The following is an 18,899-nucleotide window of genomic DNA, read 5'->3' on the forward strand; positions in this document are numbered from 1 at the left end:
GCCTACTAATCAATTCATAAAGAATAATAAGTAAACAAAACAATAACAATAACAATAATAATAATAATAATAATAATAATAATAATAATAATAATATTATCATTATTATTAATTTATTATTATTATTATTATTATTATTATTATTATTATTATTATTATTATTATTAAACTACGGCAATGAAGAAAAGGATTCTGAAACCTTCCTTGGTATAGAAAAGTACTAGAATACGCCTTTACCAAACCTTGGCAAGATCTGTACTCTGTTATGGTGGTGAGACATGGACATTAAGGTGGATGGATGAATAATAGCTAATAAAATGAGATTAATGCGAGAAACAGCAGGATATATAAAATGGGATCATAAATGCAACGAAGAAATAATGGAAGAACTCAGTCTGGAATCAGTACTCAATTTCATACAGATATATCAGAATAACTGGCTAAATTATTTACGACATGAGATCACATAGAATCACAAAGGTATTTCTCCTTCTCCTAAACCAGACGTCTCAATAGGGCCTTCTCAGAGCACTTCCTCCTCTCTCTCTTTTTTAATGTAAGAGTGGAACAAGATGCAGGAGCAGTTCGTGTATCTCCAGATGACGTCATTGACCTCGACGTTTGAATAGACATCTGCAACCGCTATGATGTTGTCTCCATCTCCGAGAAAGAATGTCCTTATTACCGCAAATATATGAAGAAATACAAGCTTTCATAGAGAAAGTGAAATTGTGGGAGTCAATTTACCACTTCATTAATCTAATTGTTACCTAATTTGAATCAAGACCAGTAACAAATATAATGAAGTACTGAAGGACTTGAAAAAAGAATTTGAGACTAGATTTAAGATTTGAATAGTTCTAATTTAAAATAATTGTGAATTTCTAAGATGTTTTGGTTATTGCCAATTATTGAAAACATTACGAAACGTATTATTTAACTATTATTGTAATTATTATATTAATATTGACGTACCAACATGTTTAATTGTAATTTTATTATTACTATTTAATTGAATTTTATTTTATTAAATATAGTATAAACTAAAAAAAAGACATACCAAAAACCATTTACTAGAAATGAAGTATTGTTGTTTAGTCAACTGTCCTCACAAGTGATACCAACAAGACATCACTTATGAGGCAACTAGGCCGGGAGATAATGGGGTAGGGTAGCCAGTTCCTTGTGCTTAATTACGTAACATGTATGGTTGTTCATGCTTCAGATTTCTTTTTACTCAATATATAATTAGAAAATAAAGTTTGGTATTATCGTTATTATTATTACTGCAAACTACTTAAGAAATTTTATTCCTTCCAAAAACAACCATCTAGTGACAGTACAACTCAAAAGTGCAGCTTTGTGGAATTTCTCCCGCGACAGTTGCAACTTAGCTAGCTCATGCGTGTGACATGAATCAGTGATCGGCTACCTTCGGGTATTGCGCTTATCTCTTCAGCTGACTACGCTATGTACACTTGCTCTCTGTAATAATTTTTATGCGTTGGCCTTGAGACGCCTGTTCTAAACTTACAGAAGTGCAACAATACCTACATGAACATTTCTGAGACTAAAGAAGCTAGGTTCTTCTTTACTGAGCTTATGAAGGCACTTAAGATTTATTTCTGAGTCTCAATAGGCTGTATACATGACACCACTTATATATTATTAAATTTCTTACCATGTATCTTCAATATAGAGAAATGCAATGAACATACCAGGCACAACCACAGCACAATATATTCAGGGATGAAGAAATTGAAGTATTGGTTAAGGAACAGCATGGCTGGACCAACGAGCACTGTATCTAGGTATTCCAACTCATTCTTTGTCATGTGTGCCACCTGAAATACAAAGAATGTTACATAATTTGCTAAGATACCTTTGCACATAAGAATACATAAAAACTTCTCTAATTTTATTTACAGAAATTTTAAAATATGAATAAGATAAACATACATATCAATAAGCCAGAAACATTTATTCCATCAGCATTAGAAGGTGTTGAACAGCAACCTCTTATGTCAAAATATTCAATTTTCCAGGAGGGTAAAAAGAACATTTTAATGTCTTGCTAATGAAGAAATCAAATTGTACTTTATTTTTAAGTTTATCATTGTTTTGTATTCTCTCCGCAAATCATATTGCATTTTATTTTTAAGTTAACCTCTGCTTTCTGGATCCTAGTGGTCAGCCATAAACCCGAGTCACACGGGGATAGTTTACAGGAGTCAAGTGCTTGTAGCCTCTAAACTTGATGCTATATTTGTGATCACACGGAGACATTAAACTTGAAACCATGCTTGAAAAAAAGCGCATGCTGAATGTTGTATTCGCAGTGGTGTTTGAATTCTTGTATTCTGTTATAGTTAATAAAAATCAATAGTGAACTGGCATTTTTAGTTTGGTGAAACTGAAGATGCCACCAGCACATATTCAAGCATGTGTGCAGCTAATGGGCGCCTTGTTATTGTATGAATTACAAAATATTCTTGAAAAAAAGGAAAAGAGAACATGGGTTAAGAAATGGATTCGTAGAAGAATTATGCACGGTGGATCTAATACCTTGTTGAAAGAATTAGCTGAAGAAGATCCTGCAGAATACAGGAAACATCTCAGAATGAGTCCTGTTTTAAGGGGTTTTAACTTTTTTTTTAACCACTTCTACATCTATGTTTTCGAAACCTTGTTCCATGAGTTCACTGACTAGTTTCTGGAATAATAATTCCCGCTTGTTTTTATTGAGGTATTCTTTGTCACGTATATTCCATACAAGTTCATACTTCTCATACACTTCCAAAAACTTTATGATATCGTTGGAATTCCACTTAGGGGCGCTCATTATTAATAATTATTAATTTATTCGACAATAGGCCTAAAACTAAAAACTTTCTACTTGCCAAGTTGGTACAAGTTCGCATTCATACGCGGGAAGTGTGGAGTCAAGTTGGTCACGTGACGGGAAAGTGGACACAAAAGTTGACGGGTCGTCAACTCAAATTCTGCTTGACCGCCAAGTCACAACTTGACTGTCTCGACCATATCACACGGGGAAAGTCGAAGGAAAGTCGACTTGCTCCAAGCATTTTACTCATGTAAACTATCCCTGTGTGAATTAGCCTATAGATGTCGGCCAGATGTCCCAAATTGTGGAATTAGTAGCTGACAAAAGGGGGGGGGGGTATTTAAATATCTTCTTGTAAAGTTTGTATCCATATCTGGACATAAGATATGTCTGAAGAAGATTCGGCGGAAAGCCTTTTTTTTTTTTAAGTGAAATCTCTCTCTCTCTCTCTTTTTTTTTTTTGACATACGAGGTTGTTGTTGGTGGTAAGTTTCGTAAATTAAATTAAATTTAGGAGAAAAAAGTATTAGTCTCTACAGCTTGGGTGTGCTGGAGACTATTTTTCAAACCCTACAATTTGGTACGGGTCCATTAAACTCTCATGTTTCCACATTGCTCTTTCCCCTTGTGAGATTTCTATCACGTCAACCCATTAAGCAATCAAAGTGTAAAATATTGTTGTTGAAATAGTACATTATGCAACGAGCCTATAATGGTAGTAATTAAGACGCGAGTATGTTTATGAAACGAACGCTAGTGAGTTTCATAATTTTCATACGAGCGTCTTAATTACCATTATAGGCAAGTTTCATACGACTTTTTATGCTCGACCATATTTCTAACTTGAAATTATTCATAAGTATTCATGTTATTCTTATCTGACTGGGGAGCGGAACTGACCTTGTGCAATATCTCGTAAATTGTGAGATGTGCGCAGACGCGAAAGTATTGATTTTTTCCGAGGAACAAATGTCATTGACCTTGATATAATCTAGAGAGTAAAATAAACATTAATCTTGATATAACCTTGAAATTGATTTAGACATTGAAAAACGAGATGACAAATTGAGTTTATTTGAATATTATTTACAATTAACGCTAATTATTATAGTAACAGAACACAACCTTCTGCGACAGTATTGGATTTCCAGCCTCTGTGATGTTTCGCTAGTTGTCTTTCGATTGCATATCTGAGAATAATCGATACTTGCGCTTTCATATTGCTACAATGGTGTTTTCTGATTGGTGGAACACCTGAACTTTAATGAGATCCATTAAAGGGCTGCTACCAGGTGTATAATTACTACATTTCGACATGGTCGAGCATAAAATAATATACAAAGTACAGACTCTGGAGATTCATGAAACACACAACACTAGTGAAGAAATTCAGGTCTTAACTTACTACAAGCCTGTTGGTAACTTTAGCGGCCACCATTCCAAATGCCAATATGTAAAGAGCAGGATGATTCTCATATACATGTTCCACACTTTTTCTATAGATGATGAATGCTGGCACAATGACGAGGCTGAATGGAATCACAGGTGAGAGTACACTGGTGCCCTGCATATCAATACAACAATGTTAGTTTCTTCAGCAGAGTATGAAAATATTCCAGTCGTGATGCATGAAGAACATGTTATTCAAGTGTGCGAACCCGGACGAGAATTTATGGCACCAGCACGAGGGATGCATTTTAGTTCATTTGCTTGAACTCGCCCTCACACTCAACTGGAGGGGTGTTGGGTTAGTTGGTTACTAACATTCCGAGTGTTCAGATCGTTCTGCTACTACCGCTATTGCTAATTCTGAAAACATTGTCCTTCTGAGCGCTCTCATTATGGCATTGTCTAAGGTGTGAAATCATAGAGTAGTTCATAGTCAAGGACATGAAATAGCATACAATGTATGGAAATTCATGTCAGAAGAGGCTGTAAATGGAATACCAATTCCATTGAAAAGCGTGTGTGCAAGAATACTGGCTGCCACTGGTATTTCAAAGCGAACCTTGGCAAGAATCAGGAAAGAAGGGAAAAATATTGAGACAGGAACAGCAGATTCTTTCTACAGTCCGGAAGAATCACAGCCGAAGAAGAAGATTGTTGCAGCTGTAGACAATTTTGATGAGGAAGTCATAAGAAGACTCATCTATAATTTCTATGCTACGCATAAGCAGAGGCCGACTCTGCAATCGCTTCTTCCAAGAATGGATATCAGTGTATGATTATGTGAGGAAAGTAGAGAACAATTACATTGAAATTGAGCATGTGATGGACAGTATTTTGGAGAGCATTTCCATAAACTTAGGGACATCTGATTCCAGCACAGATCAGTCGTCTGATTCGGACAGAGAATAAGAATATAAAGATGGAATAGCAGATGTAATTCCATTAGGTACCTTCGGACTCTTGAGTAGGAAAGTCGTGATACTAAAGTAAGACGAATGTTTTTAGAAAGAGATGAAATGGATATGCCTGCCTCTCTGAGCTTGAGAACTGTAACCCAAACAACCCCACTCCTCTACCCTTCTGGTCGGCAATTTAAAACTTCGCGCAGGTTGGTGCCATAACATCTTGTCTCAGCTCTAACACAAAATGTGAATCAAACTCATACTTTTTTGTGTCACAAGTCAAAAATGTTGTAATTATAGCTCAAACAAATATTACAATAAGAGAAATATCTTACCCTTTACTATCCATCCACTTATCGGTTATAAGAACTATAAACCTATGATTTTGAAAGGGACAATTAAATAAAATTTAATTTTTCCCTTGATATTGATTTACTATATAACACTATCAATATTTAAAATATGATTAAAGTTGAGACTATATATGGGTATAGTTTATCATATTATTTACTGCTCATGAGCAATGTTAAATAATAATAATAATAAAAAAAAATCCAACACATCCAATGAAAACCAGAATCCCATACAAGAACAAAATTGCTGCTCCTGAATAATGTAATTACGCACTTTAAAATATTTTTTGCAACAACATTCTATACCCATGTTTGAAATCATAATGAGAGAGACATATTGTTGGACAACAAGTCCAAAAAAAATTACAATCATTCAAATTAAGTCAACTCCATGATTGAAACATACAATTTTATGACGTCTGTATTTCTTGCAAAACACACATATTTTTATATTCATAACTAAGTCATACATGCAATAATTTCTAGTACCTATCAGCAAATGAAATGTGAACGTATTCATATTTTGTTCGTACATTTCAAGCCTGAAAGGGATAATTACATAAGCAGATTAAAACATATTACTTACCATTTCTTGAATACCAAGCCGTTAAGTTGTAATACACTGCCAGATTAAGAAATATGCAACCATTTGTACAGCTCACCAGGCAATGAACAGAGATGGCACTGTTATTTGAAAACGACATAACAGAATTTGTTTCTTGAAACAATTTTATTAGTGCAAATTTCACATTATAATCATGATGTATCAGAACATAATCAATTAAATATTACTATTTTGCTTTTCATCTATTTTCAGTTCCGGTTTCTGATCAAATATGAAGACCATAGTACATACATGAGCATATGACAAACTAATCATGGGAGGAGGTAGCAGAATCATCAGATTCTCCATAAACATTACAATCAATCAAATTTCAGTGTAAAATCTATGGAATACAATAAATTAAATGAAAAATGAAATTCTCATAACATCACTGAAAGGAATCAAACGACTATAATTCATGTTGAAAATTCATTGTTCAAGTTTCAAAATTAAAATTAAAGAAATTACTAAGGGAACTTAACATAGGGTTAGATAATTGCTAAATATTTGTCTTATATACTTGTGAATATTAGTTATAAACTTTTTTAATGTGATTGCTTATTGTCATATAGGCTTTTGTTTTTGTAATCTGTGCTATTTTATTGCTTATATTAATTGTTTATTTTGTCTTGTTCTTCTTTCTGCTTATCTACAGTGAGGTTTTGAACTCCTGACTACGAGCGTTTCTTTAATTTATATTTTATTTTGTTTAAATATTTGACATGTTCATTTTTGTTTGATGTATATAATAGTTTTTTAATGTATTTTTGTTTCTATTATATTTAATATATATTTTTGTAGTTTCCTGATTGTAATAATTGTGTTAATAAATGCATAAGATTATTAATATGAAAAAAGTAAAGATGGCACCAAACAAATCAAGACTAATGACTTCTTTAAGAAGAAGAAATACAAATCTAACTTGACAATAGAAATGATAACATTGGTGTAGGCTACATTTCTTTGATGTAGTAAATATATGTATGCAAATGTTACCATTTTTATCTGTTGCAATGTAAAATCCTGCATCGTTTCATATCTACTAACTTAGCCAGAATAAATAAATATTATTATTATTATTATCTACAATTTTTTTCAGATCTCCCCACGAAAATGACGAATCGAGATTCTACTATAGTATGACTTGTCCATTTAGCCTACAATGTTGAAAAAATGTGATTCTTTTTAGCTTAATCGTAATTTTAATCTTTTTTGACAAATATACCACAATGACATTTTTTATGCTCAATTCCACCATAAAGTGAATTCTAACAAAATTTCCGATGCTAAAAGCTTGTCTGTTAGAAATGTATAATGCACCGCTCAAAATTCGGAAATTCTCTCATCAATAATGGCTTCTCAATCTTTCAGAAATGCCCGTAAAGTCCAAGCAATTCTAGTCTTAACAACTCAAGGTAAGCTTATTCAACGAGATATTATTATTATTATTATTATTATTATTATTATTATTTGATATATCTAAACGCATAATGATTCACAAATCAATTTTTTGAGAAAATGTAATGTGAATGAAATTACCATTCCTAGCTGGGATTTATGTGAACAGTGGGGAAGGATACTTCAGGCTGTAGGAAAGAAACCGTATCTAACCATTCAAATACTCTCTGGTCACATGCAGACACAATCATGATTCAGCTTTCGAGCCAATTTCCATTAAATAGGAGATATGCAAGAAATATAGCAGATCAAAAACAATCTTTAATTTACTTTTACAAAAAAACTTTCAAATACCTTTATGTAAGTATTAGGGGAGAGTCGGGTAGTATCGGACATCGGGTAATATCGGACAGAGCGTTTCATTCATCTACCACCATATGGTAGTACCTGAATGACATGGTTACGTTTCTCTATGCGACATCACAGAAATGTAACCATGTCAATCAGGTACTATCATCGTGTGGTAGATGAAAGAAACTCACTGTCCGATATTACCCAATGTCCGATACTACCCGACTCTCCCCTAATCTAGTTATTACTGTGAATTCCGAAAATTATACTGATCAACAAGTCTCTGGACTGAAAATAATATTTAGACAAAATTATGTTTTAATTAAATTATTTAATGAATAGTGGAAGTATAATTATGGAGAGAACTTAAACACACAACAAATGAACATGTGCCATCTCTATACATGAGTTCACATTCAGTAAAAAAAAAAAAATTACCATCACACAGAATGATCCTTGCCCCTGCACAAGACACGTTTATCTTCTTGTTTTATATTTTCTCTTTACCACCCCTAAAGGACTTAAATTAAAAACAAGAAAAAAAAGCACTAAGTGAACATAAATATCAATGATTTACATTAACAGCATGGAGAAGCTACAGAATTATATAATAATGTGGCAGTTACACTCAAATGAATATGAAAACAAAATTAAGAGAATTATGAAAATTGATTGGTAAATATGAAAAGCTCGGCCTCTCTTCCCTATATGTCATTCTAAACGTAAAGCAACAAATTCAATTTGACTGCTGTTCAAAACACAGGGTGTGACAAAAACAACTGACGTTTTTGAACTCTAATAACTATCATGACCTCTAAGTGGCATTGCTGTAGTGACTGTCACAGTGTTCAGTATTGACTGCGATTTAGTCCAGATGAAACATTTGTCTGTTCAACACTGCACTGCTGCAGTAGAACTGCTTGTTAAAATGGAGTCAGTTACAGCTATGCTAATATTATTTGTTTACAAAATCGGATTAAAAATGAGATGGATGTTAGAATATGTGTGTATGTCTATATATATATATATATATATATATATATATATATATATATATCAGTTTTAAATCAGATTTCTTTGTAAACAGAAGAATAATAAAATTAGCACAAATGTAACAGACTATATTTTAACAAATAGTTCTACCCTGCATGTGGTGCTGAACAGTCCAATGCTCCATCTGAACTAAACTCAAACAGTAATGAACACTATGACAGTCACTATGGCAGCACCACTCAGAAAGTCTGATAGCTCAAAAATCGTCAGGTGTTTTGACGCACCATATATATGGGATTTCTTTCATTTGTTAACACTTAAGGTAAGCGTTCACTACATCGTATCGCACTCATCAGACAAATCACACGGATCGGAAAAAGACAATCTTCACTGTAATTGCTATGTAACCGCGTTCACTACATCGTATTGTACACATCGGCTCTCGGCAAATCCGTCCATGTTTCTTGGATGAGCAACTTTTCCGATGCGTGCGATCATGGCCTTCTTTAATAAATCAATTTTAATTGGTTAACTGTTACTATTATGGTGTGCCATGTTCAGTGTCGCGCCAAAATGGCAGCTGGAAAACTTATTTCACTTGTAGAAAATTGCGAAGAATTATATAATTTGAGGCGTTCCCATTACAGTAATCAAGTAGTTTTCTCACATATATTTTATGTAACCAATATCTCTTTAGTTTCTTCCTCTTCAATTAAGACGCATGAAGCGATTACAAATTTTTATTCGCTAACATTCATACATAATAGACCTAACCTCAAACTCTTCTGTTTTCTGCAATGTCAATATCGTACGACGTCATGTTTTAAACAGCTGATAGGGAATCTGATGAGGTGATGAGGTAGATCTGTTACAGTGCTCTTAAAATATCCATTGCGTGCGATTCGTATGAGGAGTGTGATACGATGTAGTGAACGCTTACCTTTAAGTGTTGGAGCATTGTTTCTGATTTATCTCAACAATGTACTGCCATCTTTGTAAAGCCACAATATTTAAAATACATTTCAAATAAAAATGAGTGCTAAATACCTTATTTACATTCCATTCTATTTTAGACAGTTGATATTTAATATAAGCAGGGGCAAGAAACAAACTCTTGTGTTGTCTTGTAACTCCAGACCTTTTCCTTCCCTTCTCTTCAGAAATAAAACATTCTTAAGTCTAACAGCAAAAGCAAAGTATTAAATGAATATGGAATATAGTCTTTAGGGCACTGGGAAGTGATCAGGTTCAAAAAAGTCAAATTTTCATTTTTCCTTTTAAAAAAATCCAGAAACCTTAGCTTAATAAGTGTATATTGATTCTTCCTTGATTCCGAATATTTACATACTTGAAAATGAAGTGCATTGTCATGTTTTTATTTTTTGCCTTTTCCTGTAACTTGTGATTTTTCAACTTCAGGTACACTTTTCTCATAAATTATTTAACACAGAAGGCTGATTTTTTTTTTTTTGTGCACATGCATTGTATGGAGAAGTTAATGGGTGATTCAGGATTTCTAGCCAAATTTGATTATTCAGTTAAATAAACACAATTAACATGTATATGTATAAGCCTATGTATATTTATTGTCATCAAAATTATGTATAATTTGTATATTGTTCGTTAATGGCGGTCCTGTTACATTTCTGTTTTTCAGGAACAAACCCTTAACTACATTTACTATTACCAGTTTTACTATATATTCCATACTATGTACAATGAATCTAGCTATTTCTTAAAAAAAAAAACTCTTTCCCTTTAATTACTATTTCTTATTTATATACATATGTTTATATCTTTGCTTTCCCTTCCCATTTTTTCTTTACTATATACAAAAATTTTCCGAGTTCCCTCAATTTTTTTCCATTTACTGTTCTATACAATTTCCTGTGTACTATTCCTACATTTAGCTTTAGTAATGGTTCCTCAATAAACATTTTTCTTCTTCTTTCATTTTCTGGGAAAGATAATAGAATGTGTATTGCATTTTTTTTTTTTTTGATTATACAAAGGACAAATTATATTTTTCCCTACATCTCCTCTTCTATTTTTCAACCTTCAAATTCCCAATCCCCACCACATTAGTTCCATCCTTTCTTCCCTATTGTTAACTTTTATATATTTTTCCTGTCCCTATATGATTTTCATTTCTTTGTAATCTATTAACGATTTTAAACCATTTAAACTGTTAAACATTTCCAAATTACATGTAAAAAGTTCATTAAATCAGATCACAAAAATTATGGTAATACTTTTTTTTAAATTATATTAAATGAATAACTTACAAAATCTTTGACCTCCAATGACAAGTAAGGTTTAAGAAAACAGGATAAAAAAATTGAAGAGGTTGTATTGGTACACTTTTCTCAGAAACTACTGAACAGAGAAGGCTGATTTTTTTCCTGTGCATATGCATTGTATGGAGGAGTTAATGGGAGGTTGTGAATTTTTAGCCAAATTTGATTATCAGTATTCACTTAAATAAAATATATATATACACGTATAGGGGGAAAGGAACTGGCCACCCTACCCAATTACCTCCTGGCCTAGTTGTCTCATAAGTGGTGCCATGTTGGTATCACTTGTGTTGTGAGGTTCAAACCTGTCTTCAGATACGATGAAAGAGTAATGGAACGGAGAAAAATTCTCTCCGGCACCGGGATTTGAACCCGGGTTTTCAGCTCTACGTGCTGATGCTTTATCCACTAAGCCACACTGGATACCACCCCGGCGTCGGACAGAATCGTCTCAGATTAAGCTCCAACTCTTGGGTTCCCTCTAGTGGCTGCCCTCTGCACTACGTCATAGAGGGCTATGAACGTAGGACTGAAGTCCACACATGTGCTGAGGTGCACTCGTTATGAGTGACTAGTTGGCCGGGATCCGACGGAATAAGCGCCGTCTTAAATCACAAAGTGATTTACGCATATCATATATATTATTATAATGTACCGAAGTACATATGATATTTCCATGCAGATATTCTGTGTCATCATACGATGAAAGAGTAATGGAACAGAGAAAAATTCTCTCCGGCGCCGGGATTTGAACCTGGGTTTTCAGCTCTACGTGCTGATGCTTTATCCACTAAGCCACACCAGATACCACCCCGGCGTCGGACAGAATCGTCTCAGATTAAGCTCCAACTCTTGGGTTCCCTCTAGTGGCCGCCCTCTGCACTACGTCATAGATGTCTAGGAATGTAGGACGGAAGTGGCTTAGTGGCTTAGTGGATAAAGCATCAGCACGTAGAGCTGAAAACCCGGGTTCAAATCCCGGCGCCGAAGAGAATTTTTCTCCGTTCCATTACTCTTTCATCGTATGATGATGCAGAATATCTGCATGGAAATATCATATATACTTCGGTACATTAAAATAATATATATGTCTTCAGATAGTTGACTAAACAACAACAATACATGTTGAATTTTTCGTACACTACTTTTAGCACTTGAATATAAATAATTGATTAAATGGCAATCTTACTCGTGTTAATTATGTAAGCATATGCGGCTTACAGCTGTTTCGGTGCTACTTGACACCATCCTCAGAGCCTACTAGATCTCGGTGCTATCTCAACTTCGCTGCCTTTGTGTGGGTGCGTTGAGATAGCGCCGAGATCTAGTAGGCTCTGAGGATGGTGTCAAGTAGCACCGAAACAACTGTAAGCAGCACATGCTTAACGTGAGTAAGATCACATTTAATCAATTAACAATACATGTATAAAAAAATTCATTAAATTAGATCACGTAAATTTATATATATATATGTACATGTTTATTGTATTCAGGACCCTTGTGGTCACTCAAATTCTTTGAGCTGATGTCTATAATTTAGAAATTTATTATATATATATTTTGAATTATATTAAATGAATAACTTACAAAACTTTTTACCTCCAATGACAAGTTAAGTTTAGAAAAACAAAATAAAAAATTTGAACAGATTGTGATTTTTTTTTTTTTTATAGAAAAGTGTACCTATGTGAATTGTTTAGTGTTCTCTATGATTTTGCATATTATGAATTAGTTAATGATAATTGCACTACATTTTTAATTTCATATACATTTTATACGAAAATGCTGATAAATAAGTGGTAACAATTTTCATGATCCTAGCTCAAAATCTATTGGAGACAGTTAATTTTTAAATTATTACATATTAAAATAAAAACAAACAAAAAAAAATAAAAAGCATGCAGAATATTTTCCAGTGTCCTTCAAAATTAGAAACAAATGCTCGTTTAGTTACCGTTAACGTAGCAAACGCAGTACACACAAAGTGCATTGAGACATCCTTCTAAATAAAATATTTGTTACCTGTCTGGCTCACTTTCTCTTTTGACATCATCTAAAAGAAAACAGCATATCAGCATCAGACAAAATATTACCTAGTACGACGAAGTTAGTGTTATAACAGGTTAGAGGTCTGGTGCTACAAGAAACACATATAACACATTACCAACACAAATCACAAGTTCACTTACAGCAACAGTTGACCCGTTCTTCCCTACACCACCAGTTATAATGATGGAGACTTTAGACTGTGCCAACAGGGCTGCCACCAGAACAGCTACATATATTGGAACTAGTTTTAGTTCCACATCCAACCATGGCAGCTGAGAGCGGCAGCGTAAAGAATAACCCACACAGAGTTAAAGATTTGACTACAATTAATAGTACCACATCAATGGGACCCAACAGACCATAGGAACGAGTGCAAAAATGTGATTAATTGTTGTTAGGAATTCTAAGAGGTAGGGAAGAGGGAAAACTGCATCGCAGACATTCCTGTGTTCCATACTGTGGACATCACATGACCATTAGTCACAAAAGAGTAGACTGCATACAAAAAAACCCTACTATTCTCGAATCTTGTGAGAAGGGAAAATGCCAGAAACTTGTAACATAACGTTTAGTTAACACAGACGAAACAACATGGAGAAAAGGAGCAAATGCATTAAAAGTGAGTGGAAGGTTGGAGGGAAAGAAAAGGGTACAGTGTACAAGCAGAACAAAACCACGATTTTTTTATTAATGGACGATTGTTCAAAGACCCCACCAATCAAAACTGTTGAATGAATTAGCACATAAAATAAACCATTAGGTCACCGAAGTGATAAGAAATAAAGAATGGAAAATATGAACATAAAGCAACACAAATATTTGCAATATTCCATAGAAAAAAGTGAAGATTTTAAGATCTTGGCATTTATTAGAAACAAGAAGATAAATAACGAAAGGTCAGAGGAAGATAAATGGTAAGAAGAATTGTTTACCCTTAATCTACTCAATTACATTCCAAATAAGGCACCAACTACAGACATGGTGAACAGATGAGCAGTTTTCTATCATGTGACCTCTTTCTTGTTACCGTAGCATGTGCTCTAGCATAGCTATAATACAGTCAAGGTCACCAAGCTAAGTTCTATCACGTCTGTTTTCCTTTACTTGTAATGTGCATAATCACAAAGAATAACACAGACCAGTTAAACTAATCCATTCCACAAAGGATTGTTTTGCTGTATATGATTCGTAAGTGTTAATAGTCAGGACGTGGAATTTGAAATGCAATTTCAGAGAGGTTTCCTGGTGAAGGAGTTCCAAGCCACACAATTATTCATAAACTGATGTACAGCAATCCCTCTTTATCAACGTGGGATATATTTATTTATTTATTTATTATATATTTATTTATTTATTTATGCCTATAACAGAGCAAAGCCACAATTATAATACACAGTACAGATATTCGTTTACAAAAAAAAAAAAAAAACATCGCTAACATGAAAAAAGTGATGAAACAGATACAAGTGTAAATACAAATTAAAATGGAAAATGAAAAAAGGAAAGAAAAAAAAAGAACAGACAAATAGATACTACCTAAATAAGAGATACAAATATAGATATAAATGAAAAATACAAAATAAAATAAATGAAAAATAGTTAAATATAGATATCATAGCCAAAAATGTAAAATGTAGCTATAATTGGCAACTTACAGAGTAACAAATAGCAAATTATATAAAATCAACTACCTTCAATATATTAATAAGAAAATGTTTGCATTCCATGTAAGAAATGCAGAAATCTAAATCCCATGTTCTATATATTTCATTGAAATTTGAACACATTTTTAACACTGGTGAATTTTTATGTGTTGAAGTGTTTGGTTTTTTATAATACAACAATTGACGCTTTCTTAAATGTGATGTTCTAGCGTTAATCTGGATTTGTGATAATATTTCGCTATTATCCAGTAGACCGTTGAATATTTTATATAATAAAAGTTGTTCAGCAAGTAATCTACGACTGGCAAGAGACATTAAATTAAATTCAGCAAGTAGATTGTTGTACGAAATTTTGTTATGGAGGGCTGAACAATGATATCTTCTAAAATACAGATATCTAGAGAATTGTTTTTGAATTTTTTCAACTTGATTACTATATTCTTGAAACCTACTGCAGATATGCAAAACAGTGGATTGCGAATCCTATAAAGAAGTATCTTATTACAAGGTTTAATCCACAATTTACAAACAATAAGACTTTTTTTTACTTGGTTATTTAACGACACTGTATCAACTACTAAGTTATTTAGCGTCAATGGAATTAGTGATAGCAAGATGGTGTTTGGCGAGATGAGGCCGAGGATTCGCCATAGATTACCTGACATTCACCTTATCGTTGAGGGAAAACTTCGAAAAAACCCAACCAGGTAATCAGCTCAAGCAGGAATCGAACTCAGGCCTGAGAGCAATTCAGATCAGCAGGCAACTACACTACGTCTATGCCAGTGGCTACAATAAAAACATTAATGGCGAAGTGCATCAACATCAGTTAAAAACGCAGTAATCATAGATTACGAAACGACGGTTAAACAGTAATGGTGGTTAAAATGTAATTTCTGTGCACCATTCATAATCACCGATTACTTAAACATGGTTAACTGACACCTCATTTAACCAGAGTAAAGTCTATGATGGTACACTGTTTCTACAAAATGACAAAAGGAAAGCATCCATACCGCTGCAAAGATAATAGTCAACGTCTAAAAACGACTGCGCTCACTCCGTTCTACATCGAAATGAATGTAGCCTACATTTTCGAGTTGCATTTGTTTGCCTTTGGGCACTGTTACATTTGCGAGTTGCATTTCTTTGTTTTTCAGTGCTGTTAGGTTAAAATCGTACAAAACAGAAAATTGAATGCAAAAATGATTATATTCCAATATGAGGTTAAAGTATCATAGACTTACTTACTATATTTAAATATATTATATAAAAAAGAAGGAATATCCACAAAGGAAAAGGATGTAGAAGATTGGTAGGAATGTGTGTACGATCCAGGACCTCATTTACACCAGGTTACTGTTCATTATCCTAAGATCCATCCATAACCTCTCTTTGTTCAGCCAGTGACATAGAGAAAGAGATATTCAAGTATTCCCTCTTAAATATAGAAAATAAGTTATATAGAATCGTAATATAAGCAGCCGATCAATAGAAGAAATATGACTGTTTTTGTGTTATTTCAAGTGAGCCATTTGTAGATTTTGATAAACGACATCCCTCCTGGAATTTTCTGTCACCTAATTCCTCGTAAGAATTCTCTCTTGCCACTAAATAAACTTCACGCTCACGCTCTATCCAAGTAATTCAAGTACTGTACAATAATAATCGTCTTCGAAATAAACAATTGTGGCTCTGGCCGCCATTTTGCTTTACTTGCTCTACTAATCACTGGTTATCTCCTTTAACCGCTCGAATATGGCCGGTTAGAGATTACTGTGGTTAACCTTCTATTTAAGTCGTAACCGAGGTCGATCCACCGTAAAAATGCTTAACCAGGGGTTAGGTGACAATTTTAACTAGTGGTTACACTAACCGACGTTGATGCACGTGGGCGTAAAAGAAGCAAATAATACTGTAACAATAAATACAGTTGTACATTATTACACCTAACAATTAGATCACCAGGACAATTTTTCAAAGGGAACTGCAATAATGGTTACTTCTTAAAAGATATGCGTTGTAGCACTGGGGTCTAAAACGTCATGCCTTGGGATAGCAGTACAGAGTAAGTGCTGGTTCGAACCCTCTTGGGGATAGAAATATCTCAGCTAGTGTATGGGACCAATGTTCACCCTGAATTGTGATGAATTTGGCGAGCTACTATGACTAGCGAAACCTGATTTAGTGGGCTAGCTAATGACTGGCGAGATCACTGTGCTAACCACGTGTTACCCCTGCACTGGTTGTATGATGGTTCACGTCTGCTGAGGCATATTGGACGTAAGACCAGCAATTAGCTATTTTTAGTAAAATAATACACAGACTGTTCGTTGTTTTTTGTATTAGAAATACAGAACTGTCCCTGTCATCGGGGAGCAGAAGTGTACTTGCTAACAAGACTAAAGCTCACTGACACACAACTCAACTGTTCACCATATAAATAGCTGGTGATCATTCAACTATGTGTATGTAATGAGTGAAACCAAAAAGAAGGAAAAGTTGTTACAAAAGCCAAACAATAACGGGTACACTGTAACAACAACCCATCACCCAAATACTTCAACTGTGGATGTCGTTCAATAACAATGAAGGTACACATAAGGAAAACAATCCTGTTGTCCTAAAGATTACCCGTTCTCCATAAACTCATGGCTGCGCTACAGTAGGAATCCCGTACCTGAAATCGCGCTTGTGGAAGCATAACATGCATGGGAAACATTCCACCAACCAGAGAAAGGTATAGAAGAAGCAAAGGTAAAATGCCAAATCTAATACTTGCAGCAGTGCCATCTATAGTACTCTGTTTAACTTTGTTGCTAGGGACGAGAAGATGGTTCTCTTTAAAAATGGAGATAAAAAATTATTGCAAAATGTCATTATATTTCAAAATCATTTGGTAAATATTTTACGTAACTATAGCAATTTAAATATTTAATTATACAATCTGCTCTTTTAAAATTTATATATACGGTAACAACTTCTGTGATACTGGCAGCTTTGATAGTATATTTTCCACAGGAAACATTGTCTTACAATAATACCACCTATTGTATACTCGAAAATTACTACCTAAACGATATGTAAACGCTACAAATATAACATAGAGGAAACCTTGATTATAAAACTCATATTTATACCCAAATGCATCTTGCATATAACATTCTGGTATACATGCAAAAATCCTAAACTTTAAGAATTGTTTTATGTGTTTGCTTACAATTTCTTACACAGATTTGACAGTGCTTATAAATGCATAACTGTCATTTTTAAAGTTCAGATTTCTTATGAAAGCAGAACTTAGCTTCATGGCTATCAAATCAAACAATTTACGTACTAAATTAAAATAAGTTCGGTAATACTATCTTCCTTGCTTCCATAAAGTATGGGTACTGATAAATTTTGTGACATATGAAAAGCATTTTCAGTGGCAGAAATAGAAATTCCAACTAATAAAATCACAGAATGACTTTTAACACATACGATCTTACTAATAAACCGTGTATAATTTTTATAAGAGACTCATGCAGAATTGGGATAAAAACGTTACTAATAAACCATGCATAAGTGATGAATGTTTAAGCAGCGTGTAACTATACATGGGGATTGATTTGCAGTAGTTATCCACACGAAACCCCATGTTTAAGCATTGTACATAGAGAAAAAAATGGCCGCCTTTTAACAGCTGTTTGTATCGATTGTCATTTTATGATGATGGTTGCCTTGTAACCGCAGAACAAAACAAAAAGCACAGAATAATCAGAATAGTATTACCACAGTCTTGTATATACAGTCACGAAGCTCGAGTTGTGAGGGTGCTAGAAACAAAAGACTGTGCCGGTACTATTTCGCATTGTCTGTAATGAGGCGATATTAGCGATCCTAGTGGTCAGCAACTATCTATGGATACATATTTACTACGTATTGAGCTTCGTGACTGTATATACTAGACTGTAGTATTACCTCAGTCTAGTATATATAGTCACGAAGCTCA

The 18,899-nt window shown here is 33.8% G+C and overlaps 1 protein-coding gene across 3 annotated transcripts in view; it reads right to left on the minus strand.

Annotated features, from left to right (window-relative positions):
• Window positions 1–18,899, minus strand: part of bbc (choline/ethanolaminephosphotransferase 1 bbc) — a 108,280-nt gene that overhangs the window by 54,797 nt on the left and 34,584 nt on the right. For 2 of the 3 annotated variants that reach the window (XM_069819188.1, XM_069819186.1), the window contains 3 exons: window positions 13,382–13,513; window positions 4,251–4,409; window positions 1,719–1,844 (listed from right to left, as the gene is read on the minus strand). In XM_069819188.1, the coding sequence (XP_069675289.1) occupies window positions 1,719–1,844; window positions 4,251–4,409; window positions 13,382–13,513 (417 nt within the window). The remainder of the gene's footprint in view (window positions 1–1,718; window positions 1,845–4,250; window positions 4,410–13,381; window positions 13,514–18,899) is intronic. The other variant, XM_069819187.1, reaches the window with a different exon arrangement.

This window comes from Periplaneta americana, chromosome 2 (assembly GCF_040183065.1).
Source record: "Periplaneta americana isolate PAMFEO1 chromosome 2, P.americana_PAMFEO1_priV1, whole genome shotgun sequence".
NCBI classification, from domain to species: domain Eukaryota; kingdom Metazoa; phylum Arthropoda; class Insecta; order Blattodea; family Blattidae; genus Periplaneta; species Periplaneta americana.